The sequence below is a fragment of the Gossypium hirsutum genome, chromosome D13, assembly GCF_007990345.1.
Source record: "Gossypium hirsutum isolate 1008001.06 chromosome D13, Gossypium_hirsutum_v2.1, whole genome shotgun sequence".
Taxonomy (NCBI): Eukaryota; Viridiplantae; Streptophyta; class Magnoliopsida; order Malvales; family Malvaceae; genus Gossypium; species Gossypium hirsutum.
In genome coordinates, this window is record NC_053449.1 from 27,597,015 (window position 1) to 27,617,672 (window position 20,658).

Genomic DNA, 20,658 nt, shown 5'->3' on the forward strand with positions numbered 1-20,658 from the left:
GATATCATTTAAAACTAATTAGGAATTGAACCGTTACCTTAGTTGATGAAAAACTGAGCGTTTGATCAAAAACTTGAAAAACTCACAACTTCAGTGATAACAGAATCAATGGTGTTTTTAAGTGTTTTTCTATGAAAATCTATAGATATTGAATGATAGGAGGATGAAGGGAATCAATGGAATTAAGTTTTGGAATCAAAACTTGATGAATTGGAGTTTGGGATGCAAAGGACGTCACAAGAATAGGGGAGAAGGAAACTAAGGTGAAAATAAAACTAGGTGGGGGAAGATATAGGGTGTTTTAAAGTTTTTGCTTTAATTGTCTTTTAAAAACTCACAATTTAGACTCTTTTACAAATTAGTTCTTGCTTCAAAATTAATAATCTTTTAAACACTATTTTCAAAAATTGATTTAATTTTTTTAAAAATTATAGACAAAAACATTTTCGATTACCATGCTTGCAGAATTCCCGAACACACTAAAGATATAATCCCTAAAATAACTTCAAAATTTCTAGCCCAATTTTGGGGTGTTATAGAGTGAAAGAAAAAAAATGATATTAAAATTATATTTGTAAAAAAAGCAATAATTATGTTATAAGTGAAGTAGTAAAGTGTTATGGGTAAACATTTTTTAGGCTTGAGTTCAATCTTTATATATTGTATTTTAACATTTCATATAAAATTGTAAAAGATAAAAATACTATTATATTAATATTAAACTATATTAAAAGAGAAATTTTAAATAAATTTTTAAATTGATATTGAATTAACTCGCAACGTCGACTTAATAAAATACTTTATATAAATATAAATAATTATATATAAAACTTCCTACCAGCAAAGTGCTTTATCATGAACAAAAAGACACCGTTATATTAATCAATTTGTTGATTATATGTTTATCACTATTTCAGTTTTTCCAATTATAAGTTTCATTAAACTAATAAAATACTATTTGTCCATTTTTGATAAATAATTCATCATATCCATATGGTATTGGATTAGAGGTGTATTGGATTAGAGGTGTAATGGAATAGAGGTGTAATGGAATAGAGGTGTAATAGCAAATCAACTGTTTGGTTGAATGTAATGGAATAGAGGCGTAATAGTAATCTTGTGTTTGGTTGAATGGAATAGAGGTGTAATAGCATAATGGAAAAAACTAAAATGACTAGAATATCCTTAGCATAAATTTGTTTTGGTAAATGATTATTGTTATTGTTATTTAAATTTTAATAAGATTATTATTATCAATAATAAATAATTTAATCATATTTAAACATAATTATTATTAAATATATTTTAATTAAAATATATAATTTAATAAAATTCTTAATAATTAATATTCTTATATGAATTTACTCAAATCATAATATATGATACTATAAAAGAAAATTTGAAAGTATATAATTTGAAAAATGTTTGTTCTCGATGAACTTCAAACTAAAACAAGCCAAACAACATAAGCAGTATTAGAACGGGGATTATTAAATCGACTTTTGTAGTATAAAGTTCCAAAATTTTTTTCTGTATCTGTAGATAGAGAGAATCATGTTCATAAAACATATAAAATTTGACGTTGATGAACTGCAGTCTCTTCCATTGTTAATGCAGGTTGAAAGGCTTGATTTCAATAGTGTTACGGCCTTTGTATTTAACTTCAAACAGAAGTTTGTACAATTGCTCCAATTAATATTTTTTTTCTTTGCTTCTATTGGCTGGGTTAGAAATTCATAACAATATTTTTGAAAGACTTGTATAATTTCATCTGCTCAATAATTGGAAAAACTCAATTTGATTTCTTCCTTTAATTGTCTCTTTTTTAAGTACTAATTATCAGCAGCAGGCAGGGCGATTTAATGTGGTCAAAACAATCACATCAAGCACTCTCATCTCTTTGTTTGCAGCAAAGATGAACTCAACAGCATCAAACCATGGCAAAATAAGTACAGCATATATAACCAAAACAGGATATGCTCTCTTCAATAACATCTCAACTTAAATAACGGAACATTCATATTATGTTCGGAACACAAAATAGGTAACTTATAAAGTACTGAATAAAAAACAGAAGTGTCCACTGCCATGGTTTATGCAAAGTCCTACCAATTCCTCAACGATTGGCCTTGGCAACTCTCTCGATTTCATCATTTTTCTTGATGGCATAGCTGCACAAACAATGTGAGAATGATGAAGCAAGTTGTGGTAAATAAATGGGATTGCAAGGACAGTTCCTAGTTTCAAAGCAAAATAAGGTTCAAACACGGGAGTTCAAAGGCTGTTATTTACCTGTTAGATGATCCCTTTGCTGCGTTAATAAGCTCATCAGCTAAACATTCAGCGATAGTTTTAATGTTTCTGAATGCAGACTTACGAGCACCAGTGGTGAGGAGATAGATGGTCTGATTCACTCGACGAAGCAAAGAAATATCAATAGCCTGACGCCTCACAACACCAGCAGAACCAATACGAGTAGCATCTTCACGAGGTCCACTGTTATATCAATCAAAAATCAACAAGGATTATCAAAGATTGATCCAACAAAGATAACCCAGAATTGGAAGATGTTTTAATTAACATCATTTGCTACTTTAAAGATTAAAGTCAGCTAGTGATACATTTGAAAAAGGAAATTCTTAAAGGTCATATAGGCCACCTGTTGATAATGGCATCAACAATGACTTGAATTGGGTTCTGATCAGTTAGGAGATAAATAATTTCCATAGCATGCTTCACAATCCTGACTGCCATAAGTTTCTTTCCATTGTTTCGGCCATGCATCATCAATGAGTTAGTAAGCCTCTCAACAATTGGGCACTGAGCCTTTCTAAAACGCTTAACTGAGTACCTCTCAGCAGTGTGTGGCACATAGGTTGCATGTTTGGAAGGTTGAACACCAATGTAGTCACTCAAAGAGATATCAGAAACCTAAAATAGATAAATCATTCACATCAAGGACCAGGGCTAACAATTGTAGTTATCAAAGGGAACAGCAAGTTGAGGAACCTAATTCTTTCGAATCTTCAGGAGTCTTTAAGCATTCGAAAGACAATCTAATACGATCATCTTATCCAAATAATCTAACCTAAAATTAACCAATTTCTTACAAACATGAAGACAAACATTTAACATAAATTGTCAATCTGAATATCAGTAACATCAAAGACAACAAGTAAAATCTTCAAATCAGAGAACAACAATATAGATGTTCAGTCACAACAAGATGATCTAACAAATAATATCAAGTTAAAAACAACATGAACGATTCTCTACGAAAACAGAATCCCTGTATACAATTAATTAGTCCTAGTAGATCCACTCGACTTGAAAAGACCAAAAAAATAGAGAACATGCTAAAACGGAACATTTCATATAAAATCTAGAAAAAACAAAGCCAAGAGAATGAAAAAAGAAATGTATGTATAGAGAGGCAAAAGGGGGAAAAAGAAAAAGAAATACTTGAACTTCCTCGAAGCTCCAGCGATTGAAGAGCTTGACGTCAGGGTGAGACTTGGTTGGGTCTTGCAGTGAGGCTTTGGCAGGGGCTGCAATGGCTGTCGCCATACCTATGATAGATGCCGCAAAGAGAGAGAACCGAAGTGCGGAATGAGGAAATTAGAAGACAAAGGCCTTTCTCTTATACAGTTGCAGTAACCTGGAGACCCAGAAGCGGATGAAGCTAGAAGGAACAGAAGAGAAACAAAGGGGATCAGAGGAGGGTAAAACAGGGAGGTTTGCTGAAGCGGTAGCTAATCTGGGCAAAAGAGGGAATAGAAATCGGTGGTTTTCACCGATTAGAAAGGTAATGGATTACACGCGTATTAGCAATACATCAAACCAAACGACGGAATAGAGCCGAATTAGGTGGGGCCCACCGATTAGGGGTGTATTGGCTATGCCAATACACCAAACCAAACAGAAGCTTTTTAAAGCGTAATAAAAAGTGAAATAGTATTATATGTCAGAACGAGTAAAAGTAAGAAACCGATATATATATCTAAACGAATAAAAAAGTTAATGTTTAAACATATGAAAATAAGAAATCCAAAAGTTGCCAAAAGTTATAAGCCATAATTTATTCCCTTTATTAGTATGATTGATACGGTTTCGCACTTGGTTGTTTATTTATTTAGGTCAAATTATACAGTAAAAATTTAAAGATTAAAATATATTCTAACTATCTATATACTTTATACATTTCAAATTTACTTTTAAAAATTTACACCTTTCTATTTTTCAGATTTAAAAATCTACTTTTAAGTTATATATAACTACGTAATATTTTAATTAAAAAGTTAATGATATTAACTCTTTAGACTAATCAATAATATTATAAAAATATAAAAATCAAATTATATTAAAAATTAAAATATAAAAAATTAATTTTTAAATTTAAATACAATAAGGGGAGTAAAAATGAAAGTAACCATTTTTATAACCATCATGGAAGAAGGTCATAACATTTTATTATACCGAGTAAATATAACTTATTTTAATTTAAATTTAGTAAAAATGTTAAATATATAAATTAGAGGCATGGATTTAATTGAACGTTTTAAATGCTACAAATAGAAACCTGATTATATAAACAATAAAATGTGTGAGACTAAAAATTAAGCATTTCTGTCCCTATATAGGTGTCACCATGAAAATACCAAGGAGGCTCTTTTAATATATAGTTATAGATTGAACATTTAATACTGTCTTTTTTTCCTTGCAAAACAACTTCACACAGAGTTGCAGACGATGAGACAATCATTTTCCTTGAAAGAAAAGAAGCTCTCCTTGTTACAATCGTTATGTTTGTAAAATTACAAAATTAAGATAGCTAAAACCAAATTCGCCAAAAATGGCTGGCCGGGTGGGAAGTATGCACTATGCAGGGATAATGTAATCAAGTGTGTAAATATCTTGTTATTTACATGGGAATTGTCAATGTTTGGCACATTCTATGGAGGAGTGACACTCTCAAACCGATGGCATGCTCTAATCTTGACTTCGACCCTCAGGCTGTCCACCCCTTCTCCACCGTTGATAACCTCACAGCATTGTCTACGTGGCGCCTGTTCATACAACAATTTTTTTAACCAAACGTGTCATTGGTAGTCACTAAAATCAAATTTCAAACTAAGCCTTTAATTTTCGTTTTCATGCCTTGCACGAATTGCGCAAAAATTGATGGACACCAAATATTCGATTTCCCTTTTTGCTCTATACGTGTACCCTTTTTATACGATTGAGGTGAAGTCACTTATTAATGACCACTTGGTCAAATTTCTCATGTTGGATTCTTGGCCAACCAGATTGTGACAAAGTGAGGTAAATTAATGACCACTTTGTCTGGATTAAAAAAATTCAAAAACTCAACTCCGAAAAGGTCAAGTTTAGTTTTGCCTGCCATGGACTGGTGTCGTGTGGTGTATGGAACCAATTGGTCAGCCATTTTAGGCCATTTATTGCGGTCGGGATCAACCAACCAAGGACAAGTTGATAAGTGCTAACCCACCTAACTAGTTAACAATGGTAAAGTGCATTCAACAACCAAAACAATGAACGAGCCAACTAAAAGTAAAAATTGACAAAGAGAGTAAAAAGATTAGATAGGGAGTTGCTCACCATCCTCCAAATGGCAGGGCTCAACCTTGCACTCGAGACGTTGAAGAATTGAACAGCCACAGCACGGGTATAGTCCGGCCTATCACATTCTTTGGCTGAATCTTCGACATTCCTCACATAAGTGGTCAGGGTTGTATCCCCATTAACCCTCTCAGCAGAACCCAAGAAATACGTAACTGGTCTCTCACACGGGTCTTTTTCAACGGGTCGGGTGTTAAACGTGAAAGGCCCATTGCTCCAAGTCCTCCATGATTGAAACGTGGAAAAAGCCGTTTCAAGCTTCTTGGCCGTAACCAGAGACGGATACAACTGCACATTGTAGCCCCACGACACTGAAATAGACCAGTTACGCTTGAAATCGTAACAGAAACTATGCTGTAGCGCCCGACTTGGATCCTTTTCATAAGCAGTAATTAGCTTCTGGAGTGAACCAATCCGTGTCATACCCGGAAAAACGGGTTGAACATAATCGAGGTGGTGAAGTGACACCAATGGCGCCAAAGGATGCGCTGACAGTAAACCATAAGGGTCCCCTCGAATATCTAACTGATGGAAACCAAGCTCTTTAGTGGCAGGGACACCAATCTCGCTCATGCAACCCTGAACCTTCTGGTCCGACCCATAAAATGATGCGTATCGATCAATGCAGCCATCTAAGACTTTAACGAGCTCAGCTGCTAAAGGGTAGCTTATGGCGAATCCACCGCCACCATAAGCCATGTTATAAGAGTGTATCACATCTTGCTCCACGCTCTCAGAGTTCCCACCAATGTAATACATTTGGTTGTGGTCGTATTTGTTTAAAACAGTCAACAAATTCTCAAGGAAAAACAGTGTGTCGTCGTCCCCCATTACGAACCACCTCACGTTGTCCAATCCAAGCTCGAAGCTTTCCTTCACTATACGTGCCATACGAACAGCAGAACGTGATCCGTACCAACTTGTGTACTTGAACCTGGAAGTGTCCTCGGAGATTTTGTAGGGAGGGGCTGTAGGTGGCAAGTTTTCACCATTGGGAGGCTTCTCATCCAGCCAAACGAACCCACGGCAAACGTTAGGTCTCCACCATAGCTCACAGAAATGGCGGCGCTGGTTCCAGGTCTTGGCTGAGCCGCCGATGCCAAACTGGATATGGGACAAATTCGTCCGTCCATAAGCCTTACTGGAAGAACTATTTTTGGCAATGAACTTTTGTTGGTTATTATTGCAGATTGGAGAAGAGAGCCAACGGGGTTGAACAGAGAAAGCAAAGTAGAAAAACAGAGAGATTGAGGCAACTATGAAAATAGCTAGGGTTGTTTTCAATAAGAAAACTAAAACATCAATTGGTTTTATGGTAATCGTTGAAACAAGGAATTTCCAGGTTTTAAAAGGGTCCAACATGGTTTCCCTAGTAGATGACATCCTATGTTATCTGTAAATAAAGAACCAAACTGTTAGTAGTGGAAAAGAAACGGAAAAGGAAAATGGTTGTTTGTAGGTAGATATCAAATCCCTTTAAAGTCTCTTATGGTTTTTTTTAAATTTGAGTTTTTGTGCGATTTTATTATCTATTTATCAACGTCAAATTCTGGGTTTCATCCTTCAACTATATTCAAATTTAAGATTTAATCTTATTATTAGAACAAAATTATTAGTTAGTACAAATAGTTAATTGTTAATAGTTAATACCGTTAATTAATTTAATTAATATATTAACCTGTTCGAAGAAAAAAAAACTCACTCATTACAACATAAAAGATACATATGAAAAAAAAATCCACATAACACTTTAATTACAATAATTATTAGTGTTAACTATTTGAATTAGTTAATGATATTACAAAAATAGATTATCAATTTATATCAAACTAAAATATAGAGATTTAACAAAACAGTGTTCATAATAGAGGAACCAAAACTACCAATTGACCTTTTATTAAATGCCATTCTAGAAAGAAAGAGTTAATTGCACAATACATTTATAAACTATAACCTTCTTTCTAAATTGGTCCCCAAATTTTAAAATAATTTTTATTGTAACCCTAAACTATTGATGTTATATTAATAAGATCCTTTCATTACTAAAATATTTAATTTCACTGTTAAATGTGATTTGACATAGTTTAAAATAAAAATTTTAAAGTAAAATAAATATTTTACAAATGGATGTTGTAAAAGTACTGATTTTGAGGATTCCAAAGGTTTTACATAAGTTTCATCGCTCGCTCACTCAGTTTTTATTTTTTATTTTTAAAAGTTATGTGGTAACATTTTAATTTTTTTTAATTTAATTTTAAATAATGTCATATAAAATTTGACATTTCATTTAATAGTTTTAATAATTAAAAGACTTGATTGATATATTATAAATAATTTAAAAATATAATTAAAATAATAAAATCTGAAAGTCAATTTCAAATTAACTTTAGAAAGAAAACTTAAAAGTAAAAAGGGTGATAAATGGTATTTTATTTTTTACAGTCTTCCAGAAGCCTAGTAAGTTCCGATTTGAATACGGTATACTATTTACTTGGTTAATTCTAGACGTGTTTTTAATAATTTTATAATTATTTTTTAATTTTTATTAAAAAATAGACGGTACAATATTGAAATATATAAAATTATATATTAATAGACTAAGAGTGATTATTTGATACCCTACCAGCGTACATTTTTTTTATTTCATGGGTACCCTTATAAAGTTGGCATATATGTCTATTTTTTTATGTAAGGAGTTGACGAGCGTCCCATAAAAGTACAGTAAAATGTTAAAAAAAGAAGATGTGTGACAAATTTTTAAGGTTGCTTGTGGAATAAAAAAAATATCCTATCAATATACCAAATACTAACCCTTTTACTATACCCCTATAGAACACTTCTCAATTTCCTGACCCTGCTAGTGGAGTCTAAAAAGCTTTAGGTTTGATACCGCTAAATGTAATACCCCACCTAATCGTCGAATTTAAGAGGTGAGATGTCACATTCATTGTTGAGGCAATTACAAACTCAATTCAACACTATAAAGAAGAATCATATGAACAAATTAAGTATAATCATGCATTCAATGAAATAAATGAGTTTTACAACTTCTAAAAGCATTATTAATTCAAATATGGGTTCTAAGTAAGCTTACAAAAACTCTCATGAATCGCCAATAAAAAAAGTTTTCACACTCGAGTTTCTTTAAGGTCCCAAAATTAGAGGAGAAATGGGAGTAAATTGAATAAATAGTAAGCCGACGGGCTCTGTTGAAAAATTTAGAAATTTTTTGGTTGGTTAGTAATTAGTTGAGATGTAATTCTGGTTCAATTGGGTTGGAATTGACTAATTCCTCAGTGGGGAATATAATGATTAGCGGAAAATAGTTTAGAGTAGGGTCTTTAATGACCGTGTATAGAGGATATATATAGGTGTTGGAGGGAAATTTTTGCTAAAGGAGTTCTTAAACATCTCTAAGGTCAATGGATTGTTTGTCTTAATTTACATGAGCAACCTAGTAGTGCTTTGAACATTGTCCATTGACTTTAAATGTGACCCCCGTCTACATATCCTTGACATCCACTGTTCCATGAAGGTATACTTTGGCTACTTCAAAGGGACTTGACCAGTAGGATTTCAGTTTGCTAAGGAACATTTTCAACCTTGATTTGAATAACAACACCGGTTGTTCTAGTTCAAATTGTCATGGCATAATTCTCTTATCATGCCAGCGCTTGGCCTTCTCCTTATAAAGTTTAGCATTATCATACGCTTATGCCCTAAATTCTTCCAATTCATTTAATTCAAGCAATCTTCTATTGCCAGCAGCTTTCCAATCCATGTTCAATTGCTTTACAGCCCAATATGCCCTATGCTCTAACTCAACCGGCAAATGACACAACTTTTTGTAGACGAGTTTGAATGATTACATTCATAACAGGGTTTTGTAAGTAGTGTGATATGCCCATAAAGTTTTGTTCAGCCTTAAGGACCAATCCTTACAATTTGGATTAATAACTTTCTGCAAAATCTGCTTAATTTCCCTGCTGGAAATTTTAGCTTGCCTGTTCGTTCGGGGATGATATGCCATGGCAATCTTTTATTTACTCCATACCTTTGTAGGGTATTGGCAACTAGCTTGCAATCGAAGTGAGATCTCTCATCACTAATGATGGTTCGAGGCATACCGAATCTTGTGAAGATGTTCTTGTGCAAGAACTTCATTATTGACTTGGCATCATTGGTACGTAGAGTTATGGCTTCTACCCATTTGGAGACATAATAGATTGCCACAAATATGTATAAATTGCCGAACGAGGGTGGAAATGGACCCAAAAAGTCTATCCCCTAAACATCGAACAACACAACTTCCAAAATATTTTGCAGTGGCGTTTCATGTCTCCTAGATAGGTTGTCTATTCTCTGACAACGATCACATGTCTTATAAAATTCATGGGCGTCTTTGAATAAATTTGACCAATAGAACCTAGATTAGAGTACCTTTGCTTCGGTTCTTACTCCTCCAAAATGCCCTCCAAACGGGGCTGAATGACAATGTTGCAATACACTGTTCATCTATTAATCAGGAATACATTATTGACTTATTTGATCAGCACATTTCTCATATAGATAAGTCTCATCCCAATCGTAGAATATTACATCATTCAAGAATTCTTGTTTGCCCTGGCTATTCAGATTAGGTGACAATAGTCCACTGCCTAAGAAGTTTACAATATCGGCATACCAAGGCAATGTTGTGGCAATTAACAACTGCTCGTCTAGGAAATTGTCCTTAATAAGCTTGATATGACCATCTTCATTTCTAGCTTCTAATCTTGATAGGTGATCTGCCACTTGATTTTTAGCTTCATTTTTGTCTCGAATCTCGAAATCAAAATCTTGCAATAAGAGCATCCACCGAATCATTCTTAGCTTTGCATCCTTCTTAGTCACTAAATATTTAATGGGAGAATGGTCTGTGTAAACCATGACTTTGGTACCAACTAAATATGATTGGAATTTATCAAATGCAAATACCACAGCTAATAATTCCTTTTCCGTGGTGGTGTAATTAAGTTGCGCATTAGTTAAAGTCCGACTAGCATAATAGATTGCATGAAATATTTTTTCTTTCCTTTGCCATAATACTGCTCCCATGGCATAATCACTGGCATCACACATGAGCTCGAATGACAATGTCCACTCAGAAGCTATTACAATCGGTGCAACCACCAGTCGTTTTTTTAACTCCTCGAAAGCTAACAAATAAGGTTCATTAAAAATGAAAGGTTTATTTTGTTCCAACAAGGCACACAAGGGAAACCTTATGCCTTGTCAACTTTAGTCCCTTTAACACTCATTGGAGGTGGCAGCTTCTCAATCACTTCGATTTTTGCCTTGTCAACTTCGATTCCTTTATGGGAAACCTTATGCCCTAGGATAATGGCTTATTTTACCATGAAATGACACTTTTCCCAGTTTAAGATGAGATTAATCTCCTCACAATGTTGAATTACCAATTCTAAGTTGTCCAAACAACCTTCGAAATCATTCTCAAATACTGAGAAATTGTAACAGCCAGTTTTTGGGCCTAGTCAGAATAGTGGTTTCGGGGCCACAAATTCGGCGAGGAAAAAATGTAATATTCTTATATTTTTATGATCTATAGATGTACGGAATGATTTCATGAAAATTTTATTCGAAAATTTTGATGTTTCGGCACTCAATTTAGTCGAAAGGATTAAATTGTAAAAAAAGTCCAAAACTTTAACCCCTTGGCCAAATTTCACATGAGGAAGACATAGCTAGGGTTTTTCAAGCTTCCAAGCTCGATTGTAAGTCTGTTTTAGCCCTGTTTTTAATGTTCTTTACATTTTTGAGATCCTCGTAACTCGGTTTAGCTATTTCTACCATTATTTTGAGCTAGGGTTTGTGTTTAAAAATTTACCCATGGATGACATAAATATTTTTTTTTTGATGTTTTATGGTAGAATATGAAAGTTTAAAGTGTAATAAACAACTTTTACTAAGTGATTTTTAGTGAAATTGCATAAAAGGACTTATTTGTAAAAGTTGTAAAATATGTGTAAAAAAAGAAAAAATTGATTTAGTGAAAATTGTGGGCTGCTATAAAAGGGAATATGAATCGACTAGGCTTGAGTAATGAGAAAAATGAGTACTTTTCATTTTACGAGCCTAGGGGTAAAATTGTAAATATGTGAAAAGTTAGGGGCAAAAATGTAATTTTTGCCATAAGGTGTTTTTGGGGCTAAATTGAAAATGTGTGTATTAAATGAGTTAAATGTGTTATTATAGATCAAGAAAGATGAGGAACTGACCTTGACCGGGGAAAAGGCAAGGTTGTGGACTAAGACGCAAACATTTGAGATTTTGGACCGAGGTAAGTTTGTATGTAAATAATGCATCTTTTTTACTTACGCTTTCATATTTTGATATATTTTGTGAAATGTGGCTGAATATTTGATGAATTTGACAAAATATCGACAAGTGTGAAATTTCCCGGTTGAACCTTAAGAATAGAATAGGATACAAGTGACTTGTCACTAGGAACCTATGTGAAAACTATGTAAAATTGTGACTAAGTGAATCTGGGTGCTGGTCTTCTAAGTTCTAGCGGTGACTGGGTAATCCAACATGTGTTATGGATACTTGACAGCTTGTGTGAGTAGCACTGAGTAGTTACGAATGACCGACAGCTTGTGTGAGTAGACCCGCGAATGTGAATAGATTGAGAATGATCTTATGTGTGATAAGTGATGTGAAGTAGCTTTGGCTACAAGTGTGGCACTATGTGCAATATTCCAATATATCCTTTAATATTCTGATGTGTTCAACGGGAAATGACTAAGTGTAAATGATTGTGATTATGTGATGAATGAGTGCAGGTACATGTGTACATATATATTCATGAGCAATATGCTCGATATGTGATCGAATTTTGGTAAGGTTGATGTGGAGTAAGTATGAATATGAAGACTTGTAAATATTTGATAATGACTAGCTATTGTAATGGCTAGCTATGAACATGCTTGGTGTTATGTGTGTGTAAATGAAAGTTAATACAAAGAAAACATGAAAGAGTAAAATTAGTACTAAACATTTTTGGACAATAGCCGTTGTATAAATTTGAAAAATCACCAAAAATTGTGAAAATCGAATTAGATATTGAATAATATATGAAATTAAATCTTATTGAGTCTAGTTTTACATGAGAGAAACGGTGTAACCAAGAGAATTTCATATTATGAGATATTTGAATTTTTATGAGATAGGGTCAGAGTGATTTCGGAATCCCTTATTGTGATTTTGTAAACTAATTAAAAATTGTATAAAAATAATTATGGGTTAGAGTTTATATTTTTAAAATTCTTAATGAGTCTATTTTCAATAGAAACAAACAGAAACATCATCCAAATCTTGTACGAGGAGATAATTGATTTTTAGTGAAAAAGGGTCGAAACTATCAGACAGCAAAAGAAGGATGAATTTAAAGAATAAACTGTACTTATTGGCTAAACCATAAATTCTGAATATTTTATGGTAAGAAGATATGTGAGTGTAGTTTCATAAAAATTTAGCGGATCTTAATTTAGAGTTCCCTATCTCAAGATATAAATAATTTAATAACTATGACTCACGTTGATAGCTTGATATGAACATGAGTGAATAGTGAAACTATGTGCAAATATGATTGTATTATCTTGAGAACACATTATGGGGATTGATAAAAGCATGTTAATATTTTTTTTATTATTTACATACCAACTTACAAAGCTATATGCTTACTCCCTTTTCTCTTCCTTGTCTTACAGTGTCACCAAGCTAGCTCGGGGTACGGAGATCGTCGGAGATCCATCCACACTATCAACACTCTTTTGGTATTTTGAAAGCAATATCATGAATTATGGCATGTATAGAGAACTTTATTATTTTGTTATGTGTCATAATTGATTTGGCTTAAACTGTTGGCCTATGATATTTGATAGGTCATTTTGTATAAGGCCATTGATGTTGGCTATTATTGGTTAAATTGTACGTTTATGATAATGCCATGTTGTGTGTTGATAAATTTGGTATAAGTGTGTAAATGTTTGGATGGAAAAAGGCTTGGTAAATAGCCTAACTTTCATCCACACGGCTGGCCACATGGCCATGTGCTCAAGGCGTGTGCCCCTATTTTTCAAGAAAATTTTCAAAGTTTTCAAAAGTTCTCAGCTTGGTCTTGAACCACTTTCAAAGTATGTATTGGGTCTCGGAAGCCCATATTATGGACTTGATGATGAAATATGAAAAGTTTTAATTTTGATGAAATTTCATGACTCAATTTTGTATGATTTGTTAAGTTTAAGTCCGGTAATGCCTCGTACCTGTCCCAACATCTGACACGGGTAAGGGGTGTTACAGAAATCATCCATAACCACTTTGAGGAAATTCTCAACCATATCCAAGAATATGGAAATCATGCACCATTGGAATGTTGCTAGCGCATTACATAGACTAAATGACATTCTTCTGACGGCGAATGCACCATACGGACAGGTGAATGTTGTCTTTTCTTGATCTTCTATGGCAATTGCAATCTGATTGCACCCAGAGTATCCATCTAAGAAATAGTAGAAATCCTTTCCAGCTAATCAATCTGACATTTGGTCAATGAAGGGTAGTGGAAAATGCTCTTTCCTTGTCGCTTTGTTGAGCTACACTCATGATAGTTTGTGTAGGTATAAGCTCATTATTGTCGTTACTGACCATAGTGACACCTCCCTTCTTTGGCACATATTGGGCTACACTCACACAAGAGCTATCCGAGATTGGGTAGAAAATGCCACCCTCAAATCATTTGATTATATCCTTTTTCACCACCTCTTTCATAATGAGGTTCAACCTCCTTTGTTGCTCAATAGAATTGCCATGGTAGTCTTCCAGCAGAATTTTCTGTATGCAGAGTATGGGGCTGATTCCTTTAATATCGACGATTGTCCAACCTAATGCCTTTTTGAATTTCTTAAGCACAGCTAACAACTTAACTTCTTGATCATCAGTCAGCTTAGCAGACATAACCACGGGTAGCGTGTTATCCTTTCCTAAATATGATACTTTAACTGTGAAGGTAAAGGTTTTAACGCTAAGGTGGGTGGTTCTTCTACGGATAATTTAGAAGGGTTGAAAGTTCGAGCAGATAAATCTAATTGTCAAACCTCTTTCCAGGTCTATTGATAATTAGTTTGGATTCCAACAACTCATTGTGGTGTCCTAATGGCTCTTCATAATCAATATCAACTGCATTTGATTCACTATGCTCTTTGTAATGGTATTTTTTCTCAAATTCCTCTTCCACAATGGAAACTAACAAACTGACAACATGACACTCTTCGATATCATCAGCACATTTCAGAGCATTGAAAACATTAAAAGTGATATGTTGATCGTTCACCCTCATAGTTAATTCTCCTTTTTGAACATCAATCAAAGTCCTACCTGTTGCAAGGAAAGGTCTACTCAGAATTATAGGTACATCATTGTTAGCTTTACAGTCTAACACAATAAAAATAATAGAAAAATGAATTTATCTATCCTTACCAAGACATCCTCATTTTACCTTCTTAGTGTGCATATGATCGATCTGCCAATTGCAAGGTTACAGTGGTAGGTCTTGCTTCACCAATTCCTAGCTTTTTGAACATAGACATAGGCATAAGATTTATGTTCTCTCCTAAATCGCACAAGGCCTTCTGGACATATTGGTTACCAATTGAGCAAGGTATTGTAAAGCTTCCAAGGTCCTTCAACTTTGGAGGCAATTTATTTGTCAACGTAGCAGTGCACCCTTCAGTAAGTGCGACTATTTCAAATTTTCTCAATCATCTCTTCTTTGAAAGCATGTCTTTCATAAACTTGACATAGTTAGGCATTTGCTCCAAGGCTTCTACCAAATGTATATTGAAGTGAAGTTTCTTAAGGACATCCAAGAATCACTTGAAATGTTGGTCTTGTTTGTGATTTTGAAAGCATGGACGAACTTCAGGTTGTAATGTTTATTTTGCCTAGGAATTATGTTCAGAATTGCTATATGAGTTTGTTTCGGCATTGCTTGGTCTAGTTTTCTCAATTGTAGTGCTCTTCTTAGGTTGTTCAAGGGTTTTGCTTATAAGTGGTTCTGAATTTGATGATTCAGGAACAACATTCTTAACAACTCTATCTAGTTGTGTGCCACTTCTAAGAGTGATTACTTTACAATGTTCTTTCCAATGTGGTCTTGCTTTCTCGGTATCACTAGAAAAAGTTCCTTGTGTTCTTAAGTTCAAAGAATTAGCTATTTGTCCCACTTGATTCTTTAAAGCTCGTAATGGTGATGCTTAACTCTAGATCATAGCATCGTTCTTGGCCATATACTCCTTCAGTAGAGACTCAATAGATGAGGAAGAAGATGATGTTTGTCCTTGTTGAACTCATTGTTGAGCGGAACATTCATGGCATTAGGTCTAATACCCATGTTGGAATTTCTAGCTCCTTGATTGTTCCGCCCAAAATTTGGGTATTGTCTCCAACTAGGGTTATATGTGTTGGAATAAGGATTGTTGTTCCTATTGAAGTTGCCCATATAGTAGACAGATGATGGGTTTGAGGGACACTCTTCAAACACATGATCCTCACCACAATAAACACAAGATAACTTAGCTGCTTTTAGCTTTTTCACCTCACTAGGATTTGGCATGATCTTTATCATGTTGGCTAAATAAGATACCTAAGTAGTAAATAAGGTAATATCATCAGGTTCAAATGATCAAACCACTCTCCTACAAGTTCTAGCTCTTGTTGTGGGGTATTGATAATCATTATTGGTGATTCTGTCCAATATCTTGTAGGTTTTATTGTAGGACTTACCCGACGAAGTTCCATTAGTTGAAGCATCAACCACCATTCGTGTCTGTGCATTCAAACCATTGTAGAACATCTCTATTTGGGTCCAATGCTGAAATCCATGCATAAGACATTTCCTAAGCAAATATTTGAACCTTTCCCATGCTTCATACAATGTTTCATCCTTTAGTTGCTTTAAGGATGTGATGTCATTTCTTAGTTTGATATTCATATTGGGTGGGTTATATCGTAGCAGAAATCTTTGACATAGATCATTCCATGATTCTACTATTCCAGATGGTAAGGCGTCAAACCATGTTCTAGCACAATCTCTTAAAGAATAGGGAAATAGTTTAAGTTTTAAGGAATCTTTAGGTACACCTTGTTGTTTGGAAGAATTGCAAACCTCCAAGAAAAGTCTCAAGTGCAATCTGGGATCATTAGTTGGCAAACAACCAAACTGACCAATTGATTGAAGCATCTAAAACATTACAAGTTTCAGTTCAAAATGGGGAGCTTGAATTTGTGGCCTAACTATTTCAGGATTCAGGTTGCCTACGATGTGCACTACATGCTTTCGAATTAGCCTATCTTGATCATCAAACATCTGAGCAACAGGATGATTAACATTCAGAACTCCCAGATTACGTTGCTCATTTATAATAGGTGGATTGTTATAGTTTTGATTCATTGCTCTTTGTTCTCTTCTCCTTCTTATCAAGGTCCTTTCAATTTCTAGATCTAATGGATAGAGTCCTTCAGGAGGAATGCCTCTATGCATACAACTAGTAATAGACCTGTTGAGATAATGAAACAAACAAATTAGCAACTAAAACTATAAAAATTACAATAACAAAAACTAAAGTTACCAATTGCCAATCCCCAACAATGGCGCAAAAAACTTACTATTCGATTGGGTACTAATGTGGTTTACCTTTATCAAAAGCAAGACTTAGGGTTACTCACCCTTAAAGCACTATATGTCTATAGGCTTGGGATTAGTAGCTACTATTAAAGCTCAACCCTCTAAATCGTATAAGGTAAGGCTCTATGTCTAGATTTTACACGAGTATTTCACTCAACACTCATTTATATTACCCAACTTCGGTCCAGGTAACCTAATCCTATCGGTGTCAAGCTACCTTAAGACGTATTGAGCGTTCATCAGCACTCTCTTAAGCATTTAAACAAAAACAACTATTGGGTAAAGCAATAATATGAACCATATTAATCCATAAACATTAATTGAATTTAAAACATCATCCTAAGCAAACCGCAATAGTATTAAGTTAGCTTGTGGCTAGGCTACACAAATTCAAGTTGTTTCCGTATCATCGATATCCCAAAATATCAATTTACAACAAAAGAATTGAAATAAAATATAGAGGAAGAAATCTAGGTTTCAAAACTCTAATCCCCTAACTCGACGTCTTGTTTCTCGTCTTCGCCAAAGTTCAAAGTCAGCGCAACTTGTCCTTGCCACAATGAGACCTTTGTCAAGCTCAGAAAAATTGTCGTATTTGTTTCTCCCTTTTTTATTGCCTTTTATACTTTGGTTGTCTTCTAGGGTAAAAGCTGTCAGCCAATGATTGTTTTTTCCCTAATTTTGAGGTGAATATTCTTCATTACACGTGCATGGTGGGTCCCAAATGCTGAGCACTGTCATTGCTGACTGGGTTTTTGTTGTTTTCTTCACCAGCAATGCCACGACAACCTCTCACAATGCCTCAACAAACCGCCATCCTCTGCTACCCTTCTCCCTTAAACCTTCCATTTAGCCACAACAAGACCTTTCCACAAGCAATTAAAAGTGAAGATGCAATAAAGTACTCACCATCCGAAGTTCTTAGATGCACTGTTCGATTGACTAGAAATGGTCATGCAATTACATAAAATGAAGCTAATTTTACCTAAGTAGAACCAATTAATTAAGTCTAAAAGTATGAATTATAATTGTTTTCAAGAGTTATCAATTAGTAATTAGTTGGGATGTAATTTTGGTTCAATTGAGTTGGAACCGACTAATTCCTTAGTGGGGAATATAATGATTAGCAGTAAATAGTTTAGAGTGAGGTCTTTGATGACTGTCTATAGAGGATATATATATAGGTGTAGGAGGGGAATTTTTTCTAAAAGAGTTCTTCTCAATTCTGTTTACAGATTTCCTTCTCATTTGTGTCGCCTTCTTTAGTTGATTCAAAGAAAAAGAAAACTTAGGAGAGCTCTGCATGGACTGTTGGATCTGGTGCCTTAAGTGTAGTATTTTCGTGAATGTACACTTGTAATTTTTTTCAAACAGATTGGTTAATAAAATTATTCATGAATTATGTTAATACTTTGTATATTGTCCTCACATGGTTTTTGCACGTAAAGCAAAATGGAAGCAAATGTTACTGACTGGTTGTCTAATGTTTAACTACTATTAAGTTGTATTATGTGGCCAGATCATAATATAGAAAGACAACTTATATTAGTAGATAATCCTAAACATGTCCTTAGTCTAATTGGAAATGAACAAACCAATTGAAAGACTAATATGTCATCTATCAAGTCCAATTAGGGAGATACATTGTCTTGGGCATCGAAACAGATGACTCCCCAAAGATAGAGACGTAGATGTGACTGATTGGACTGACGGTACATTGGAATGGACCCAAGACGAATAGATTATGATTCCATTTATGGATTTATTCAATTGTGATGTTTACGGTGTGGCATACCTAAATCCTGAGTGGATGATGGATTATATATGTGTGACTCGTACACTTTGATGTGAGTAAAAGTCTGAGTTCAAATAGATAAAGAGCTGAAAGTTACTGCGTTGGGTGTATGACTTCTGCAGTATGTAGCATCATTCACAATAGTGGAATTTATAGCCCGACACATGGGTAAATGATATCCTCTCATAGACATTACATGGTTGATGAAAAGTAAGCGTGGCCACGAGTCATTCGTCTTTGTGATGGATGACTTGATCACTATTTGATAGTGGTTGACTTTTCATGAAGGAAGATGTGGTTACCATGAGATAAAATAGGATTATATTTGGAGAACGAATATTATCTCAAAGAAATCAAGGATACCCTATAAAGGTAACACACTTGTGACAAGGTCATTGGAAAAACACCGAGTAATTACTTTTGTAAAAGTATGTCATTGGGGAGAGCTCAGTCACAATACTATAGTGGAATGACTTTGTGAGTAAATGAGTTTATAATTAATAGGCGAAAATTTAAAACTTAATTATAAACCATTTGAGCCTTAATTACATATGTCTAATCGGTCCCTCTACTAACTCGTTAAAACAATAACTGAATTGCGTGTTTAAATAGAAATAAAAGTATTGAATAGGAAAAGAGAAATAAGAAACATTCATAAATAATTATGGTTTTCTCTGAAATGGAGAAATGGAATCATTTGGAAATTAATGTAGGTTTCAAAAAATGGAAATGAAAATGGAAATTGAAATTATCCATTTGTAATCCTATATGGATTACTTAAAAATGATTAGAAGAATGAGTTTATGTTTTTAGACTATTTTGAAGCCTGAAAATGAAAACAAATCATTCGATTATAGTGAAAATATTGAACATATATTCTCAAAATTTTACTAAGGGCAAAATCGTCAAAATTTTGTTAGGGGTAAAATAGGGAGGGGAAAATTGTTTTATATATAAATATTAAAGTTTTTTTTGGGAAATAGAAAAATTAAATTGGGTTGGATCACATTATAGAGTAATGGGTCAAAAATGCCTAAGAAGTACTCGTAATTGGACCCGATGTGAGAGAGAACGAAAAACCCCTCATGGACATGAAAGGGGCGACAACCCTAGTAGGAATACTAGGACGTGTCATCCACCCTAATTCTATTCTAAGTAGGATGTTGTTTTTCTATTTGAAATAAACCACTACAACTCACCAAGGGTTCTACCTTTTCTTCCTATAAATAGATGACATTGTTAGAGCTATTAACACATTTATTTGAGAGGTTTTTATTCTGCCAAAAAGTAGAGAGAATTTATTCTCAACTATTACATATATTTTTTCAGAATAAAAATTCTACCGCCTTTTACTAAGAAGAGATAATTTTCATTTTCACCCGAAAAGGAGAGAAAACTTTACCTAATTCTATGTTTCAATTCAATTGGTTCAAGCCCACACTTGAAGTAGTTCGTGGTACAAGAATAGTGAAGAAAA

The 20,658-nt window shown here is 34.0% G+C and overlaps 2 protein-coding genes and 1 non-coding gene across 3 annotated transcripts; 1 reads left to right on the forward strand and 2 right to left on the reverse strand.

Moving 5' to 3' along the window:
- Window positions 1-2,001: 2,001 nt before the first annotated feature.
- On the reverse strand, window positions 2,002-3,733 carry LOC107919507 (40S ribosomal protein S5). The gene is made up of 4 exons (XM_016848956.2): window positions 3,463-3,733; window positions 2,660-2,931; window positions 2,293-2,496; window positions 2,002-2,171 (listed from the first exon to the last, which is right to left on the reverse strand). The coding sequence occupies exons 1-4, from the start codon at window positions 3,565-3,567 to the stop codon at window positions 2,117-2,119; spliced, it is 636 nt and encodes a 211-aa protein (XP_016704445.1). The 5' UTR covers window positions 3,568-3,733; the 3' UTR covers window positions 2,002-2,116.
- Window positions 3,734-4,655: 922 nt separating this feature from the next.
- LOC107918878 (uncharacterized) lies at window positions 4,656-7,146 on the reverse strand. The gene is made up of 2 exons (XM_016848455.2): window positions 5,620-7,146; window positions 4,656-5,066 (listed from the first exon to the last, which is right to left on the reverse strand). Exons 1-2 carry the CDS (start codon window positions 7,021-7,023, stop codon window positions 4,953-4,955), a joined length of 1,518 nt encoding a protein of 505 aa, XP_016703944.1. The 5' UTR covers window positions 7,024-7,146; the 3' UTR covers window positions 4,656-4,952.
- Window positions 7,147-16,577: 9,431 nt separating this feature from the next.
- On the forward strand, window positions 16,578-16,684 carry LOC121225839 (small nucleolar RNA R71). Its single transcript, XR_005923742.1, has one exon. It is a non-coding gene; the product is annotated as a small nucleolar RNA R71 (small nucleolar RNA).
- The last annotated feature ends 3,974 nt before the right edge of the window (window positions 16,685-20,658 follow it).

Coding starts and splice junctions, on each gene's coding strand:
- LOC107919507 (XM_016848956.2), bottom strand. CDS start 3,567: ATGGCGACAGCCATTGCAGCCCCTGCCAAAGCCTCACTGCAAGACCCA. Junction 2,497..2,659: donor GTTGATGCCATTATCAACAG/GTGGCCTATATG, acceptor TTGATATAACAG/TGGACCTCGTGAAGATGCTA. Junction 2,172..2,292: donor GCAAAGGGATCATCTAACAG/GTAAATAACAGC, acceptor TTGTTTGTGCAG/CTATGCCATCAAGAAAAATG.
- LOC107918878 (XM_016848455.2), bottom strand. CDS start 7,023: ATGTCATCTACTAGGGAAACCATGTTGGACCCTTTTAAAACCTGGAAA. Junction 5,067..5,619: donor GCCCTGCCATTTGGAGGATG/GTGAGCAACTCC, acceptor TTGTATGAACAG/GCGCCACGTAGACAATGCTG.